The 14,411-nt window shown below is 39.1% G+C and overlaps 1 protein-coding gene across 14 annotated transcripts in view; it reads left to right on the top strand.

Moving 5' to 3' along the window:
- The window catches only part of PPP1R12A (protein phosphatase 1 regulatory subunit 12A), a 123,196-nt gene extending 110,720 nt beyond the window's left edge, over positions 1-12,476 (top strand). For 7 of the 14 annotated variants that reach the window (XM_054813665.1, XM_054813670.1, XM_054813671.1 and 4 more), the window contains 3 exons: positions 3,015-3,065; positions 4,778-4,936; positions 10,054-12,476. In XM_054813665.1, coding sequence (XP_054669640.1) covers positions 3,015-3,065; positions 4,778-4,912 — 186 coding nt within the window. In that variant the 3' untranslated portion in view covers positions 4,913-4,936; positions 10,054-12,476. Of the gene's footprint in view, positions 1-1,922; positions 1,954-3,014; positions 3,066-4,777; positions 4,937-10,053 lie in introns of those variants that run through there. The other 7 variants (XM_054813676.1, XM_054813672.1, XM_054813666.1 and 4 more) reach the window with 3 other exon arrangements.
- Positions 12,477-14,411: the final 1,935 nt, after the last annotated feature.

The raw sequence follows: 14,411 nt of genomic DNA, 5'->3' as shown, positions 1-14,411 counted from the left end.
TAAACTTCTTTTCAGACAAGAATTTAAAACAGGAATTTATTTGTGATTGTATTTCCCTTGCTGCTGTTAAAATCTGGAGTTACTTTCACTTTGAAAATGAACGAAGCAGGATTCTCAGCTGCTAGTCATCAACAGACTACATCTCTAGAAATAAACTTACCAAATTCAGTTCAGATTGTGGATCTTTAGTTTTAAAGACACCTTTTTAATGTGTAATGTAACAATATAAATGTAAAACATAGAAACAAATCGTAGAGCTTTTCTAAGTATACTTTTCCAAGTATACGACTTCACTAAAATGAAATAGAAAACTGAAGATGTTTATATAACTTACATAGAGAAAAGGGGAGGGGAACAGGAAAGTGGTGAGAATAAATTGGCAGAAATAAAAGGCTGGCAGAGAAAATCCTGAAGGCATCTTTGAACTATGACATTTTCAAGCTGAAACATACCTTTACAGTAAAGAAGATGGGAACATTTATTAAATCTAGAATTGCATAGTAATAAAATTCAGAAAATACTGGCTTTGAATTTTATTTGAACTCAGCCTTCAGAAGTGGGTTTCCATGATGTGATTTGGTGATGCATTGTCAATATTGTCCATTTGAGAACTGTTTAGGAGAGAGGGGCTATTTCCATGGGGATGGGGATACAGATCAGATCACAGATGCAAGGTCCCAGCAATACATAGGCAAAAATAAGGGTTTCATTAGCGACCTGTCGCTCTGAAAAGTATGCTAAAAGTCCTTTGCAGAATTTCACATGATGTGATAATAAAACACAAACTGAAAGGTTTCAGTCTGAATCAGAATTCAGAATTGTAGTTACCGTTAAGCAGTTTCCCCCAAATTCAGAATTAATCATCTGGGAATGTGGGTTGTGGAGAAGTATATTTTTTGGTATTACTGAGTTTACAAATACATGTAGGTATATACATCTGGGTTTACTTCTTAATAATTATATATAAAATAACTGGGGTTAATTTTTCGCCTGTGTATAATCCCTGTACCTCAGTCTTACTGCACCAAGACTGTGGTTCCTAGTTGCTTTGATAAATACAAATGAGCCGTTGTATTTTGTAAGCTGAGAGACTAGGATGTATTTTTTCATTTTGAGGGTTGCAAATATTCCTTGGCATACCTTATAGAGTTGTTGAAGTATATAATAAAATTTTAGACTGCATAAATTTCAAACGCCTTCTTTGAGTCCAGGGAGTAATCAAATAATACTGGCAAATCTTCCCAGGGAAAGTGCAGTGTGTTATTTTGTTGGCGTTCCTCAAGCCAGTTCGTAAAAGAGTAAGCAGCTTAGGAAAAAGAGAAGCATAGCTTCATCTAATCGGAACAGTACTTTTTTACAATAAACCTTATATCTAGGCCAGTCCATTTAAATGCTGCTTTTATATAATGTGAAGTATACAGAGTTAATGAAGTAAGGATTTTACTTAATTGGCTTTTATTGCTAATAGTTATTCTTAAACAAGCTCAACATGCTAGTTAAGCAAATGCATCAAAAGGGCTAACGATTTTTAGCCATCTGAAATTTTGAGATTTATTCGATCATTCATCTCTTGGTAATCACAGGAATTGTCAAATATTGCTTAATATAAGAGCACTGATAATATATGTTGTTCTGCAAAGCCAGTAGGTAACCGATACAATTCTAAGTAATGTAAGATGGTGTGGGGTTTGTTAGTCACTTGCTTACTGCAGTTAACTCGCTGGTACTTACTATGCCCATTACTATCAGTCAGTATCATTATGGGAAAAGTCTTAACTCAAAAGAGTTGAGTACATTAAGTACTAACAACTGCAGTAATCTGTTACTTTGATAAACCTTTAAAGTTGTTTGCTAAAATGGGAAAATGTTGGGGTATAACTGCACTATGATTAAACTAAATTCAAATGATTTATATCTGAAAGGTGACCGGCAAGAGTCAGTATCTACTGGGCGGTATGATCTAACCAAAGTTTTACACACCTCAGTCAATGCTGCTTGCTGTTTGCGTAACACTGTTGTATGCAGATGCATATGTCCACTTTGCAATAATCTGTTGCTTTTGCCTTTCACACTTTGGAAAAATCTGAATGTAGAGTACTGATAACCGCAGCTGCTTTTAAATGAGACACACTGCATTGTCTGACACAGGAAAGCAAGCAATCAAGCTGTAAACCCTTGAAGTCTATTGCATTAGCTATTCATCTGTCAGATGTGTTGAAAATTAGGTTGAAACAAAATAACGTCATTTACAAATACGGTAGTGTGTCTGCACTGCAGATTACAGCATAGTATAGAGAACCCTAAGCTAACTTTCAATAAGCTAGCTTGGGTACCGTCATCAGGGTAATCAAAAGGACCTGAAGTTCTCTACAAAGGACAATTTCTCCTGCTTCTCAGGTAAAAAGAAAAAAAAAAAAAAAGAAAACTATACTGGAAACGCAGAAAATATTCAGGAAACATTTGCTCAAGAAGCAGGTGGTCTTACGTAGCTAGATTTCTTTGGTACTCAGCTGAACTCCTGTAATGTGAATTTGGGCATATCTATGCTACGTTGCAGTTTATAGTGTGGGCTGATCCCACTGAGCTGAGACAGATGTTTCAGCTACGTTTGCTTGTCTATGAAAGCTTATGCTTTTGTGCTTGTTTCTTTTAATATTCTTGTTTGTTTCTGATCATTTTCTGCATTTCTTGTATATTAAGCTATTACAGGAGCCTAGCTCTTGAAAAATAAATCCAAAAAAATGGTACGTACAACCTGCCTAAATTTGTGTAAAGGAAGGGGTATATTTTGTAGGACTTGATGTACATTTCTGTATCTCTTCCTCCTCAGATATCAAAATTCCGTATTGACAGAATTTCTATATATCACTGCCATCACAAGTTTCCTGTCCACACTATGCTTTTGGTTGTATGATCTTTGAAACTTGAAGTATTTCACTGTTACCACAGTATTTACAAGCAGTAATTTTTTAAAAATTATATTGTTCAGTGTTAACACACATCTTTTGATTTAGGAAAGAAGAGCTCTAGAAAGAAGGATATCTGAAATGGAAGAGGAACTGAAAGTAAGTAAACTAATACACATCAAACTATTAATAACAAAGTGTGTGCCTGTGTCAGGGCAACGTGTAGTCTGGCAGTATTAGTGGTCTGTATAATTTCATTAGCAAATAACTAAGTTATAGCTGCATTTCAAAATCTCTCATGTCGCGTAGCTTGTAGCGAAGCTGTTACACCGGCGTAAGCTGCCATACGTGTGGGACTTCTAAGAAGGCACTGGGACTTAACGCTTCTGTAACATACTGGCTAACAAGAAATATTCAGAGATGGTTGGAGTGAAGCATATCTTGATCTAATCAAGATGGAATTGCAATCTATGTTTTTGATGTGATACTCTGTATGTATGCTACCATATTAAAAATAATGGTAGCACATGATTCCATAGATATTTAAGCATTAAATGTTGCTTCAACCTTTATCTCATGCTCTTTAAATTATTAGATAGCATGTCACCAATATCAAAACTTTCATTTGTAGAGAGTGAATAAGAATCAGTTTTTAGTTAACAAAAAGCAGTGGGTAGATTTCACACATTGACAAATAAGTATCATTTATCACATGCACTGATTTCCATTTTTTTCAACTGTGTATAAACTGAATCTCAGGAGGAGGACACTTTTTTAATACATTTCTGGCTTCTTTCTTTTTTTCAAACCAGTCATGGTATGACTTTTCTCATTTCCTGGTTTATCAATGTTAAGTGCTCTGATATGATTAAGAAGGGTGAGAAATTTGGCAGGTTTGATGTGTATCATGTCCTTGGATGTAATATTGGACAGGGTCAACCAAACTGATAGAATTAACTAGAAAACTAGTGGAACATGATGAAATAGAAAACATTGTTGCACTCCAAAATTGTAAAGAAGTACCACTGTTTTGACATTTGGTATTTGTCATTGAATTAATAAAAAGTTTCCTTTCAAGCTCATTTTTGAGCTCCCTCTGGTGCTTGGAAACGGCATTAATTTCCAAATATTTTTCATTCAAATCCATGCACAAAGTTTTGTTGAAATAATTGAAGCTGGCAAGCAGATGTATGCAGAAGGAAACCACCATGCCTCTAGCTCCCTTGGGTTCAGGCCAAGAGAGTTTGCTCTAAGGGAGGACACAATGTCTGTGCGGTTCCTTGAGGGGTCTTTAGAAGCGAAATGTGTAGAAAGCAAACTATGGTAGAGAAAAATAATTGTGTCTGAGAGTGGAAGACAGGATGTGAGCTTCTCGCATCAATCTGTCAATTCCTGTCAGAGAAGACTGGGCTTCTGCGAAAAATAGAGAATGCAAATATATAGCCTTTTTTCAAAAGCTTACTTTCAGTAAGCAATATGTGAAAGTTTTGAATTAAAGATTAAATACTCTTCCTATCATTTGTTGCACCGCTGTGTAAAAGTATGTGTTAAATGTGTCATTATTTACAGACTTTTGAATAGGAGATTTCGTTTGTGCAATTAGGATGTTAAGTAAAGAATTCCAGGAATAGCTCTCATTGTTAATGTATCCTGAACTGTTTTGGAAAGCTGTGACTAATCACTGCTGGTTCTTAGACTGCTTTTCAAGAATGTGCCACTTGTTTGATACTTTCCTTTAACAGCAACTTATCTACTTTAAACAGGACTGTCTCTTTTAAGTTTTCTTTCGATTCTGCTCATCTCTAGTTCTTTTATACATAATATACATGTTTTTTTTCTCATTTTCACTCCTATTTCTTTGATTCCTGCAGAACCTTCAACAAATAAAGCAGATTCAATCTTTGAGACACATAAATGAGCGACTGGTGACTGAGAATAGGGCCTTGACCCGAGTGGTTGCCAAGCTGTCAGGGTCCTGTAGGCAACTGCGCTCTGTGGACTTGTAATTTCTTCCTTCTTTGTGTAGCCAGGCAGGTGTTGACATTCAGTTTGTGCTTGGGTAGAATTTTACTATTAACACTTGTGTGCCAGAAACTGACTTACCACTGCTCGGTTATGGAAGTGTGGCTAAAGCATGGTGTCCAGTGTAGCAACTACAGGTGTCGCAGATGCATTGGTATGGTGTGGTATTTGTCCTTACTAGCACTGAAGCTTGTCCTCCCTGACTTGAAGATAAACGGGCAATGATCCAGGAGACCTTTGACATGTTAAGACCTTGGCAACAATTGAAAGGGTTTGAGTTTGCACTAGGATACACTGAAGTCACTCCCTTGTTTTGATGTTTGAGTAAATGCTCAAATAGATAGATTTGCCTCTAGTTTTCTGACAAATTGAAATTAAGAATAGAGCTTTCTTACTGTGGTATAATTGAAGTGCATAGAATTGATACAAATCTAGTCTCAACTAAAGAATGAGAAGGGGGTTCAGTACTGTGCATTCCTGAACACTTGCATTAGCAGCTTTTTTTCTTACATTTGTGTGGTTTAGTGTTTAGAGGGGACCAAAGTCTTTCCTTTAAAAATGTATCAGAGTTTCAAGTCAATTAATGTTTTCACATATTAACTTCCTGTGTGGTTCTGGCTAATCCTTACTTTTATTTAGAAACTTAACATACCCAGTTTTAGCACTGAGTTAAGGTTATTGATTTATATTGCTATATATGCAGGCATTCCAGTTGTGGATCAGAATCTTATCATGCAAGGTCCGTACAAACACAGACACAAAAAGCCTGCCGAGTGTGTCAGACTGGTTTGTACATACTAGGTCATCTGGTTCACTCCCCTTCTGTTAAAGGTATGAACTGTTTTGAGTTTCATCTTGGAAAAAAAAAATGCCAGTTTGTTGTCCTTAGTGTTATTGCAGGGCTGTTTCAGAAACCCACAGAAGGCTCAAAACTTCTATGAGGAACAAAACGTGGTTTCGTTCCAATTCTGTATGACTACTTCTTCCTCTTATATAAAAACTGTATAGGCTGGAGGTTTCAGTGAGCTTTTAAGATGTGTAGGTAAAAAAAAAAAAATATTCTTCTGCACAGTGACTCTTGCTAAACTGCTTCCCCTCGCCTGTCCCCCTTCCCATTTAGAGGCAAGGCAATGACTGTATATTTTTTCATTCTGCTCGGAGTCCAATCTCAGGTTTTCCCCACTAAGAGACATGAAATAAAGAAGGTTTATCCTTTGGCTTTGTGTCTTCCTGGAGTCGATCTAACAATAGGATGTGGATAGAAAGGTTGTTCCTGGTCCAGGCCCTGCATTCTTCAACCTTCCCTTGTGCTAACCCTTGCTGAGCAAGTCGAGTCAGCTCACTGAGCTGGCTGAAAACAAATCCCTTTATTCTTTATATTACTTGAGCCATCTCACTCCAGCATTGTTGAATTGCTGAACCAACATGCAGAAAGCAGCAGGAGCATACAGCTGCATGCGAAGGGAGCGCTGTCCCTTTAGGGCAGCCTGTCTTACATCAGCTTCAGCTAACAATGTGGTTTTTCAACACATTAGCTGAGCTAATCTGCTGACTGCTGTCCTCAGCCACATGTCCATACCATCTTTTTTTTGCTAGCACTGGCATTCCTTTAACCATGGTAAGCCAGTTCAGGGTGTTAACCCATGGAAAACTATTCAGTATTCCTTTTTGTAGGGGGAGTTTTCAACAGCAGATAATTGTGGTGCTCGAGCAGCTAGGCTAGCAAAAGAAAAGCAATGGAAACACAGCAGGGAGGCTTGACGTTATGATGGTAGCTTAACCATAGCAGTGTGCCTGATTAAGCTGAACAGGTACCTTAACAGTTCTTGAGCTTTTAATAATCTTAACTTACAAAGCTGTTTTGTATGTAAAAACTGTTAAATCCTCCAGCAAACACAGACATTATTACTACTGTACAGATCTGAGTTGGCTCCACGCATGTCAGGTGATTATTGAATAATTATTTGCTCACCTACAGCACTGCAAAGTTACTAGTTAGTCATATAAAACAGATAGGCAAAATAGTGCATTTGTAATCTTATTCAAGAGTCTCATCACAGGAAGACGCTTTGCTATTTTAGTGAGAAGCGAATTGGAATTGAAAGTGTTAAGTACAGTATCTAACTAATTTTACTGGATTTGCTGCAAAGCTTTTTTTCCCTGCCTCTGCACATTAAAGGTGTGTGGTGTCACCTCCTGAGAAGTTTGAGTACCTATCGTGGTTTAACCTGGCTGGCAGCTAAAACAACCACACAGCTGCTTGCTCACTCCCTCCCCTGCAATGGGATGAGGAGAGAATCGAAAAGAAAAAGAAAGGTAAAACTTGTGGGCTGAGATAAAGACAGTTTAATAGGATAACAAAGGAAGAGAATAATAATAGTAATAACAATAATACAAGTGATGCACAAATGCAATTGCTCACCACATGCGAAAGGAAAATAAAACAACCCTATGCCCAGTGTGTTTCTGAGCAGCGATCCCACTTCCCGGCTTGTTTCCCCAGTTACATATGGAGCATGCTGTTCTGTGGCAGGGAATATCCCTCCGGCCAGCCTGGGTCAGCTGTGCTGGCTGTGCTCTCCCAGCTTCTTGTGCACCTGGCAGCGCACACTGAGAAGCTGGAAAGTCCTTGACTTGGTGTAGACACTACAACTACCCAGCAACAACTAAAACATCGGTGTTGTTATCAACATTATTGTCATCCTAAATCCAAAACATAGCACTATACCAGCTGCCAGAAAGAAAATTAACTCTATCTCAGCTGAAACCAGGACAGTACCACAGGAATGCACTGCTCCAAGAATATTGTACAAATGTCTTTGGCTAGGTTTGAAGTATGTGGGGATTAGTACAGATGGGAAGCATAAGTATTTTAGGTTATGTGAGCTTATCCTTCCTCATCAATCTCCTGTTACTCATAACTGCTTTTGTCTCCTACCAGTCTTCCTTTATTCTTTAGCAGGCTCACAACAAAAGAGAAAATATTTTCTTAATACATATTCTACCTGTTAGTTTAACCAGGATTAAAAGTCTGTCTACAGAGATTTGCAGCCATGTAATGGTACTGGATTATGTTAAAGCTCTGAATTTGAACAGCGGCTCTGTTGTTAAAATAGCTCACCAGAAAATAACTGGTCTGTGGGTCTGCCTGTGTGTAATTAAGCATTATTGGCTGCAAGTCCCTGGTCAGTGAGCTGAAAGCGGACTGTGAAGTTGACTTTGAGGTTCCATTGAAGGCGTACCTGACACACTTGCTGAGATACGCAAGTAACAAGAACAAAACCAGGCTCCCTTGCTTCCTTGTGCATAGCTAGATGAAGGCTGTTGTGGTTTCACCCAGGATCTTTGGTATGAAGACTGTAACAGAATGAAAAGGAGGAAGGAAAGGTGTTAGTTTCCTTGCCTGAACAAATGGCTGTCGTTGTTTTGCAGATACATGTCATAGAACAACCCCGGGTTTATCCTAATATTACAGGTGCACGCACAAATGCACGGTACACACGCCTGTTACCTGGGTATGAGCAAGTGTATCTCAGACAACAGTAGCTGGTTTTTACAACTTAGAAAACTTAACACAGATAATACTTGAAAATTGCCAAAATTATTATGTGTTGCCCAATTTCAAACACCTTGACGTGGTTTTTGAAAGTAATCAGCATTTTACAGCATTTTCTGTTCAGAGCACAGCTCTCAGTTGAATATAATGGAAGCTTCCCTCTGACTCTGTGAAGAGCTCGGTTTAGGGGGCTTGCTGTAAGCTCCACCATAGAGCAGAGGTGGAACCCAGGTTAGCAGAATGATTTTTACTTACTCTAACTGTGGAGGCCACCTTTTTTCCTCTTACGATCTCCTGTCATTTTCATTTCATGTATTCTGATATTGGCAGCTAAATAAAGTAGAGATCCTATAACCTCAGTCATCTTCAGTGCACCATCATGTTTTACCCTGTGAGAGGGTCTGCTCTTTGGTGAGCTGAATGTGGACAGGAATTCTTCAGAGGAAAAGGGTAAATGAAGCCTCTAGTGTAATGCACAGTTAATTAACCCTGCATTTTTAAACTTCTCAGTTCTTTCTGTTCTGTTACAATTTTCTGAATATAATGGGTTGAAAGTATAATTTTGCTTGAATAAAATGAAAGCAAAACTAGCAGCAAGGAAATTTCATCATGAAAAATTATGCAGCAGTTGTTACATCGGTCACCAGCTGGACTTAGACCTTTTGCATGCACTTGCACCTGAGGTTATTGAGTAACCACTCTGCAGGAATAGGCTGTTACCTCCTGTGTAAACCTGCTGCTAGAAACCATACACATAATTTAGCCATGAGTATTACAGGTGGGTTGTTATCAGTGTGTGAATGCAGATACGGAGAACTGCTGCGATTACTTCTGGCTTCTCTGACAAACGATATTCTCCCAGTCCAAACCTCTGTGCACTGACTTGTCCTCCTTTCCTGTCCGATCCTGTCCAACTCTCACCTCACTTGGCTTCTGCCTTCCAGCTTTTGTGCTTGTGTGTCACCCACCTCCTGTGGCAACCTTAACTTGCCATCTCCTAACTTGTATGCCCGAGTGTGCAGCCTGGCGTCTCGGGGATCTCTTTCAATGATCTGATCTTGTGTGAACCAAGCTATTCAGGGATATTAGCTCAAATTATAGGATGTGTGCTTCAACACAAGTTTGGAAGTGGTTGGAAGATTAACGCTATGAGCTAACAAGCTGAATCACACTGTATCTGATCAGGATGAAGTCATCCAAGAGCACAGTGGTAGATGTGCTTAGCATGTTCTTTTGAAACCGTGCAAGTGTGGTATAGACAAGTCTCTTTAAATTGTTGGTAATTAACTTTTTTTTGTTTTGTTTTGCACTGAAATTTGAAGCATTTAAGTAGTTTCCTCACACTACTATAAATGCTTTTGTTAGAGGCTTGTCATTTGCACTACCGAGATTTGGTGCATCTAATCCAAGCAAATGAGAACTCCTAAAAGATGCGATTGTTCTGAACTGCTGATACAGGGGGAGAGATGCTTAAACTAAATAAAGTTTTTTATCCTCAGTGCTTGCCTAGTCTTGCTGCTTTTACATGGGGTATAACAGCAAATAACCATTGTGTTTCATTTCTCATAGATGCTACCAGACCTGAAGGCAGACAACCAGAGGCTAAAAGATGAAAATGGGGCCTTGATCAGAGTTATAAGCAAACTTTCCAAATAAAGGGTTTACGACAGCAGCAAATAACGGTATTGCACATCACTAGTAACTCCAGTGGACCACAGTATGGCAGTCACTGGAAGTGTGGGAAGATCCCTTGGAGACTGTCATTTTCAGATATCCTGCCAAACGCCCTCTTACCTGTGTGTTTTTTTGTATCAAGATCATTGTTTCTGTTAAAATGCAGCTGCTGAGAAGATAAAATGACTGAGAAATCTTGTTTACAGCTACAGCATAATAAGGAAAGTGTTCAAGGCCAGATACGCCTCAGATATTTAACCAGTAAGCCTTAGTTGTACATAAACACTTTTACATCATCAAAAGCTTTCAGCTCTCACAGAAGACAGTTACTCAATAATGTTTTTGTTGTGCCACAATTCCCAGTTTTTTTCTATACTCAGTTTTTCTTTAAATCTTAAGTTTGGATTTTTGTTCTCCCTTCTAATTATTCATGTACCAGATTTTCTTGTACAGTGTTTTCACAGCTTTACCATTTGCAGAGACCACACGCCCTTTTAAATTACATATTTGTGTAGCTACCTAGAGTTGTATTGTCCAACCACCTGGAACAGAGATGTTTGGTGGAACATTTGCTTTCACTGTTTGTGCAATATGCATTTATTTCCTATACAAAATGCTTTAAAAGTCAGTTGAAACTAGAAATATTTTAAGAGTCCTGTTTTCTGCCTTTATTGGTCACTTTAAAAAAAAAAAAAGTTTGTAGTGAAAGATGTTAGATCCTGTAATCGTCACATTCATTTGAGCAGGTACTGAGTGATGCTGTATATATAAATGTGTACTGGTTTGATTTTTCAGACCACCACGTGGCATGCTTGAATATATTTCCCTATTGCAAATGTCTGTTAATGCAAATTAGGCTACTCCAGAATAGTGTGTTTAACAAAGTTCATTAATTTTTATGGTATAAAGAATTTAGACATTGTACATTGTATGGAGCCCTATCTTTACAAAAGGTCTAAACTATATAAAATACTTTATTATCTTTTCCTCCCATTTTTTTTTCATTTGATAGTGTTCACCATAATAAAAAATTGCATAAATATAACTGCTTCACTACATTTCACATACCTGTATTTATCTGAGTGCTGTCCAAAACTGTTGTGCTAGCCAAAGTAATGTACTAAATCATTTGAAAAACATAACCCATTACACTCACATTAATGTTTATATGCACTGTTGTTGCCATGTGAGAAGGCATCCGATTTGATAACACCATCCTGTCAGACCATTTTATACATTTCAGTGGCCTTTAAAAACAAAACCAGTACTTAAGTGAAGATCGCTTTTGTTAGAAACAGCTTTTATATTTTCACTAAACCATTCAAAATATGACATCCTATTGGCACATCGTTTCTTGCCTAAAACCACTGAACAGATCAGCCATTAAAACAAATTGTACATTGTAAAGCTTGTAGTAGCTATTGTATTATTGATTATATTGTATACTATACTAAATGTGAATTTGTACCCCTTCATTTAAAAAGGTCATTGTGTTCTACTGCCTACTTGGGGGGGGGGGAGTTTTACGGGGGTGGGATATGTTTCGGGAAGGAAGACATGATGTCCTCTCTCTGTTGATTGGTTTTTTGAAGATGTAAGGTTATGCTCTTACTACCAAGCTCAGGATTCTTGATTTTAAAGGTACACAGATAGTTTGAGGTATCTTATTGTAATTGATCTGTATGAGAGGTGGGTCTGAACCGTAGGGACTTCCATTGTCTTACGCTAACATAAAATAAAGAATTGAATGGCTGCAACGTATTGAGTTCTGTTACAAAAGAGTTAGGCATATTCTGGATTATATTTGGTAAAGTTTGGGTGCCTGTGAATGATTAAATACGTGTTTCTAATATTTTAGTGTTTTATATTTAGGTTATTTATTCTTTATATCTAAAAAATGAATGGCTACTGTGCTATATTGATTTTATTGGTAGTACTGAGCAGACCTTGTATCTGCATGAAACTAGTTGCAAAACCCACTATTTTGGAAAAAAAAATGTATTTTGACATATACAAATAAAACGAATACAAACTATTTTAAATGTGTGAAAGTTTTACTGAGAAGACATTGAAATTTGTTATGAATTTAAAGGATGTTATGTTTGCTATTTAAATTCTTCGGTGGGCATTTTTCATTCATTGCATTACTTGGATGCAAAGTTCAAGTACCTTTCAAAGATTGTAATCAAATTGTGATTATTTGCACATCATTGTACATGCACATCTGTAAATGCAACAGTAAAAATGCCATATTTATGCAACCTGTAACAACTTGGACAAATGTTTATATATTTTACATAAACCTGTCTGTGTGCAGAATCTGAGAACCATTTTTTACGTGATCTTAACCGAATCTCACAAAGCAACTGCTAAACTTGCGTCACCGTCAAATTGTACCAATGGTGTTGCAGATGAAACGCATCCCCAGAAAACCCAGCTACCATGGAGACAAAAATGGGTAGTGGAGGACTATTTCATTATTTAGGCTACAGTGTGCATACAAGAAATCTGTTCTTGCTGGCTGCTGACTCTGGCATGCTTCCTTAAGCATCTGACAACTTAAATGGTAATTCAGAGCAGCAACTTCTATTTCCAGGGGACTTGTCCCAGTGCAGGAAGGGATCTTTATGTCCCAGAATTAACACCAAATACACATGGAAGTGGTTGGCGCCGGAGAGCCAAGAGGCAAAGGGCATGCCCAGAGCCAGCCGTAGCCCGCAGAGGAGGAGTGGTGGCGGGTGGGAAGGCAGCGCAGGCAGCAGAGCGCAGGCAGGGTGGGGGCAGCGCGGCTGTGTAGGGGCTGCCAGATGTAATGGCTTCAAACAGTAGCAGTTACCCACAAGACAAGACTCTGGAGCTGGAACTTCTTTTTTTTCCCCCCACCTCATCTCCCTCATCATAAACAATTCCCTCTGGGCCTCCCCAGTTCCTCCTACGTACCTTTTTCAGACTCGTGCTATTCCCTTGCTAGGTTCCAAGAAGAGCAGTTACGATCCATACTCCGTAAGCCAGTGCATTTGTTTGCCCAGCAGCAAGTACAAAATGCGAGTCTCGGTGTTTCTCTCCTTGAGAAACGCCTTCCCTGCTAAACTTTGGGTTGTGCTCAGATGAGTGTTAAACCAGAGGGTATTTATCTTACCTGTTCAATAGTCCTGGCCACTGTCCGTTTGGTCGTCTTTTAAGAGCAAGTGTGTTATCATAGAAGAAGTGTTCTCATTTCCTTTTACAACCATTTACCTACACCTCACAGAAGAGGAGAAAAGCATGCTTTTGGGGAGCTGAAGATACCTGCTTTAGGAGATGTGCATCAAGGGAGAAATTTTAATTATTTCCTTAACCTTTATCGTTCAGAAGACTTAGCCTGAGGTTTATAGCCAAGAGTAAGGGCACCACTTAATGCCAGAAACAACCGGATGACAGCAGACAGGAAATTACACAAAGAAAAGCAGGCAGCGAGAAGGAAATATTGCCATGGTGCCAGGCTTGGAAAGGCACTGCCGTGTCAGAAAGTGAACAGTTGACATGGAGAAAGAGAGGGGACGTGTCGAAACAAAACTGGTCGCAAGTCAGAGCTCAGGGCCCCGTTGCATCCGAACTCCCGAACAGAGAAAAATTGTCCAAAGCTACTGACATATGAATTACGCCTTGCTGCTGGTTTGTAGTACTGCTCGGAGGAGGTATTTTTATTTCTTTTTAAAATAAGTGATCATGAAACTAGTCATTGCACTGACGCATACTTGATCTGGGTGACCCTGGATGCAGCTTGACTCCACAGCTGGCACTTTACAGTTCTTTGATGGGCATCTGGAGGTTTTACCCACCTGCGTAGCACACCAGCTCCTCCGGGAAGGAACCCGCACCCATTTGTCGTGTTGCTTGTGGCAGAAGCATAAATGGATGTGGCCAAACCTGCCAGGCTGTGGCCACAGGTCCCGGGAGCTCCAGCTGGGCCTCCCCGCAGAGCGCCAGCCGCTCCGTGGGGCGATCCAGGGCTGCCGGGGGCTCCTGGCAGCTGCGGCCTCGAGTCTGGCCAGTCCGGAAGGCGCAGGCAGCCACGCTTTTGGTTATGCTGAAAGTCAATTTTCCCCTTTAGTGGTAGCTTCAGCTGCTCTAGCTTGACACGACGCAGTGTGAGCAGTAGATAATTTTGACACTAATTGTGCAACTGAGAAGTTCATATGCTTTATAGATGAAATTTCATTTCCAGCTACAATCTGAAAGACTGTCAGAGTAAAACATGACACAAATTCACT

Source organism: Grus americana, chromosome 1 (genome assembly GCF_028858705.1).
Source record: "Grus americana isolate bGruAme1 chromosome 1, bGruAme1.mat, whole genome shotgun sequence".
Taxonomy (NCBI): Eukaryota; Metazoa; Chordata; class Aves; order Gruiformes; family Gruidae; genus Grus; species Grus americana.
The sequence above is the reverse complement of the archived record's forward strand: the minus strand, read 5'-3'. Positions and strand labels throughout refer to the sequence as shown.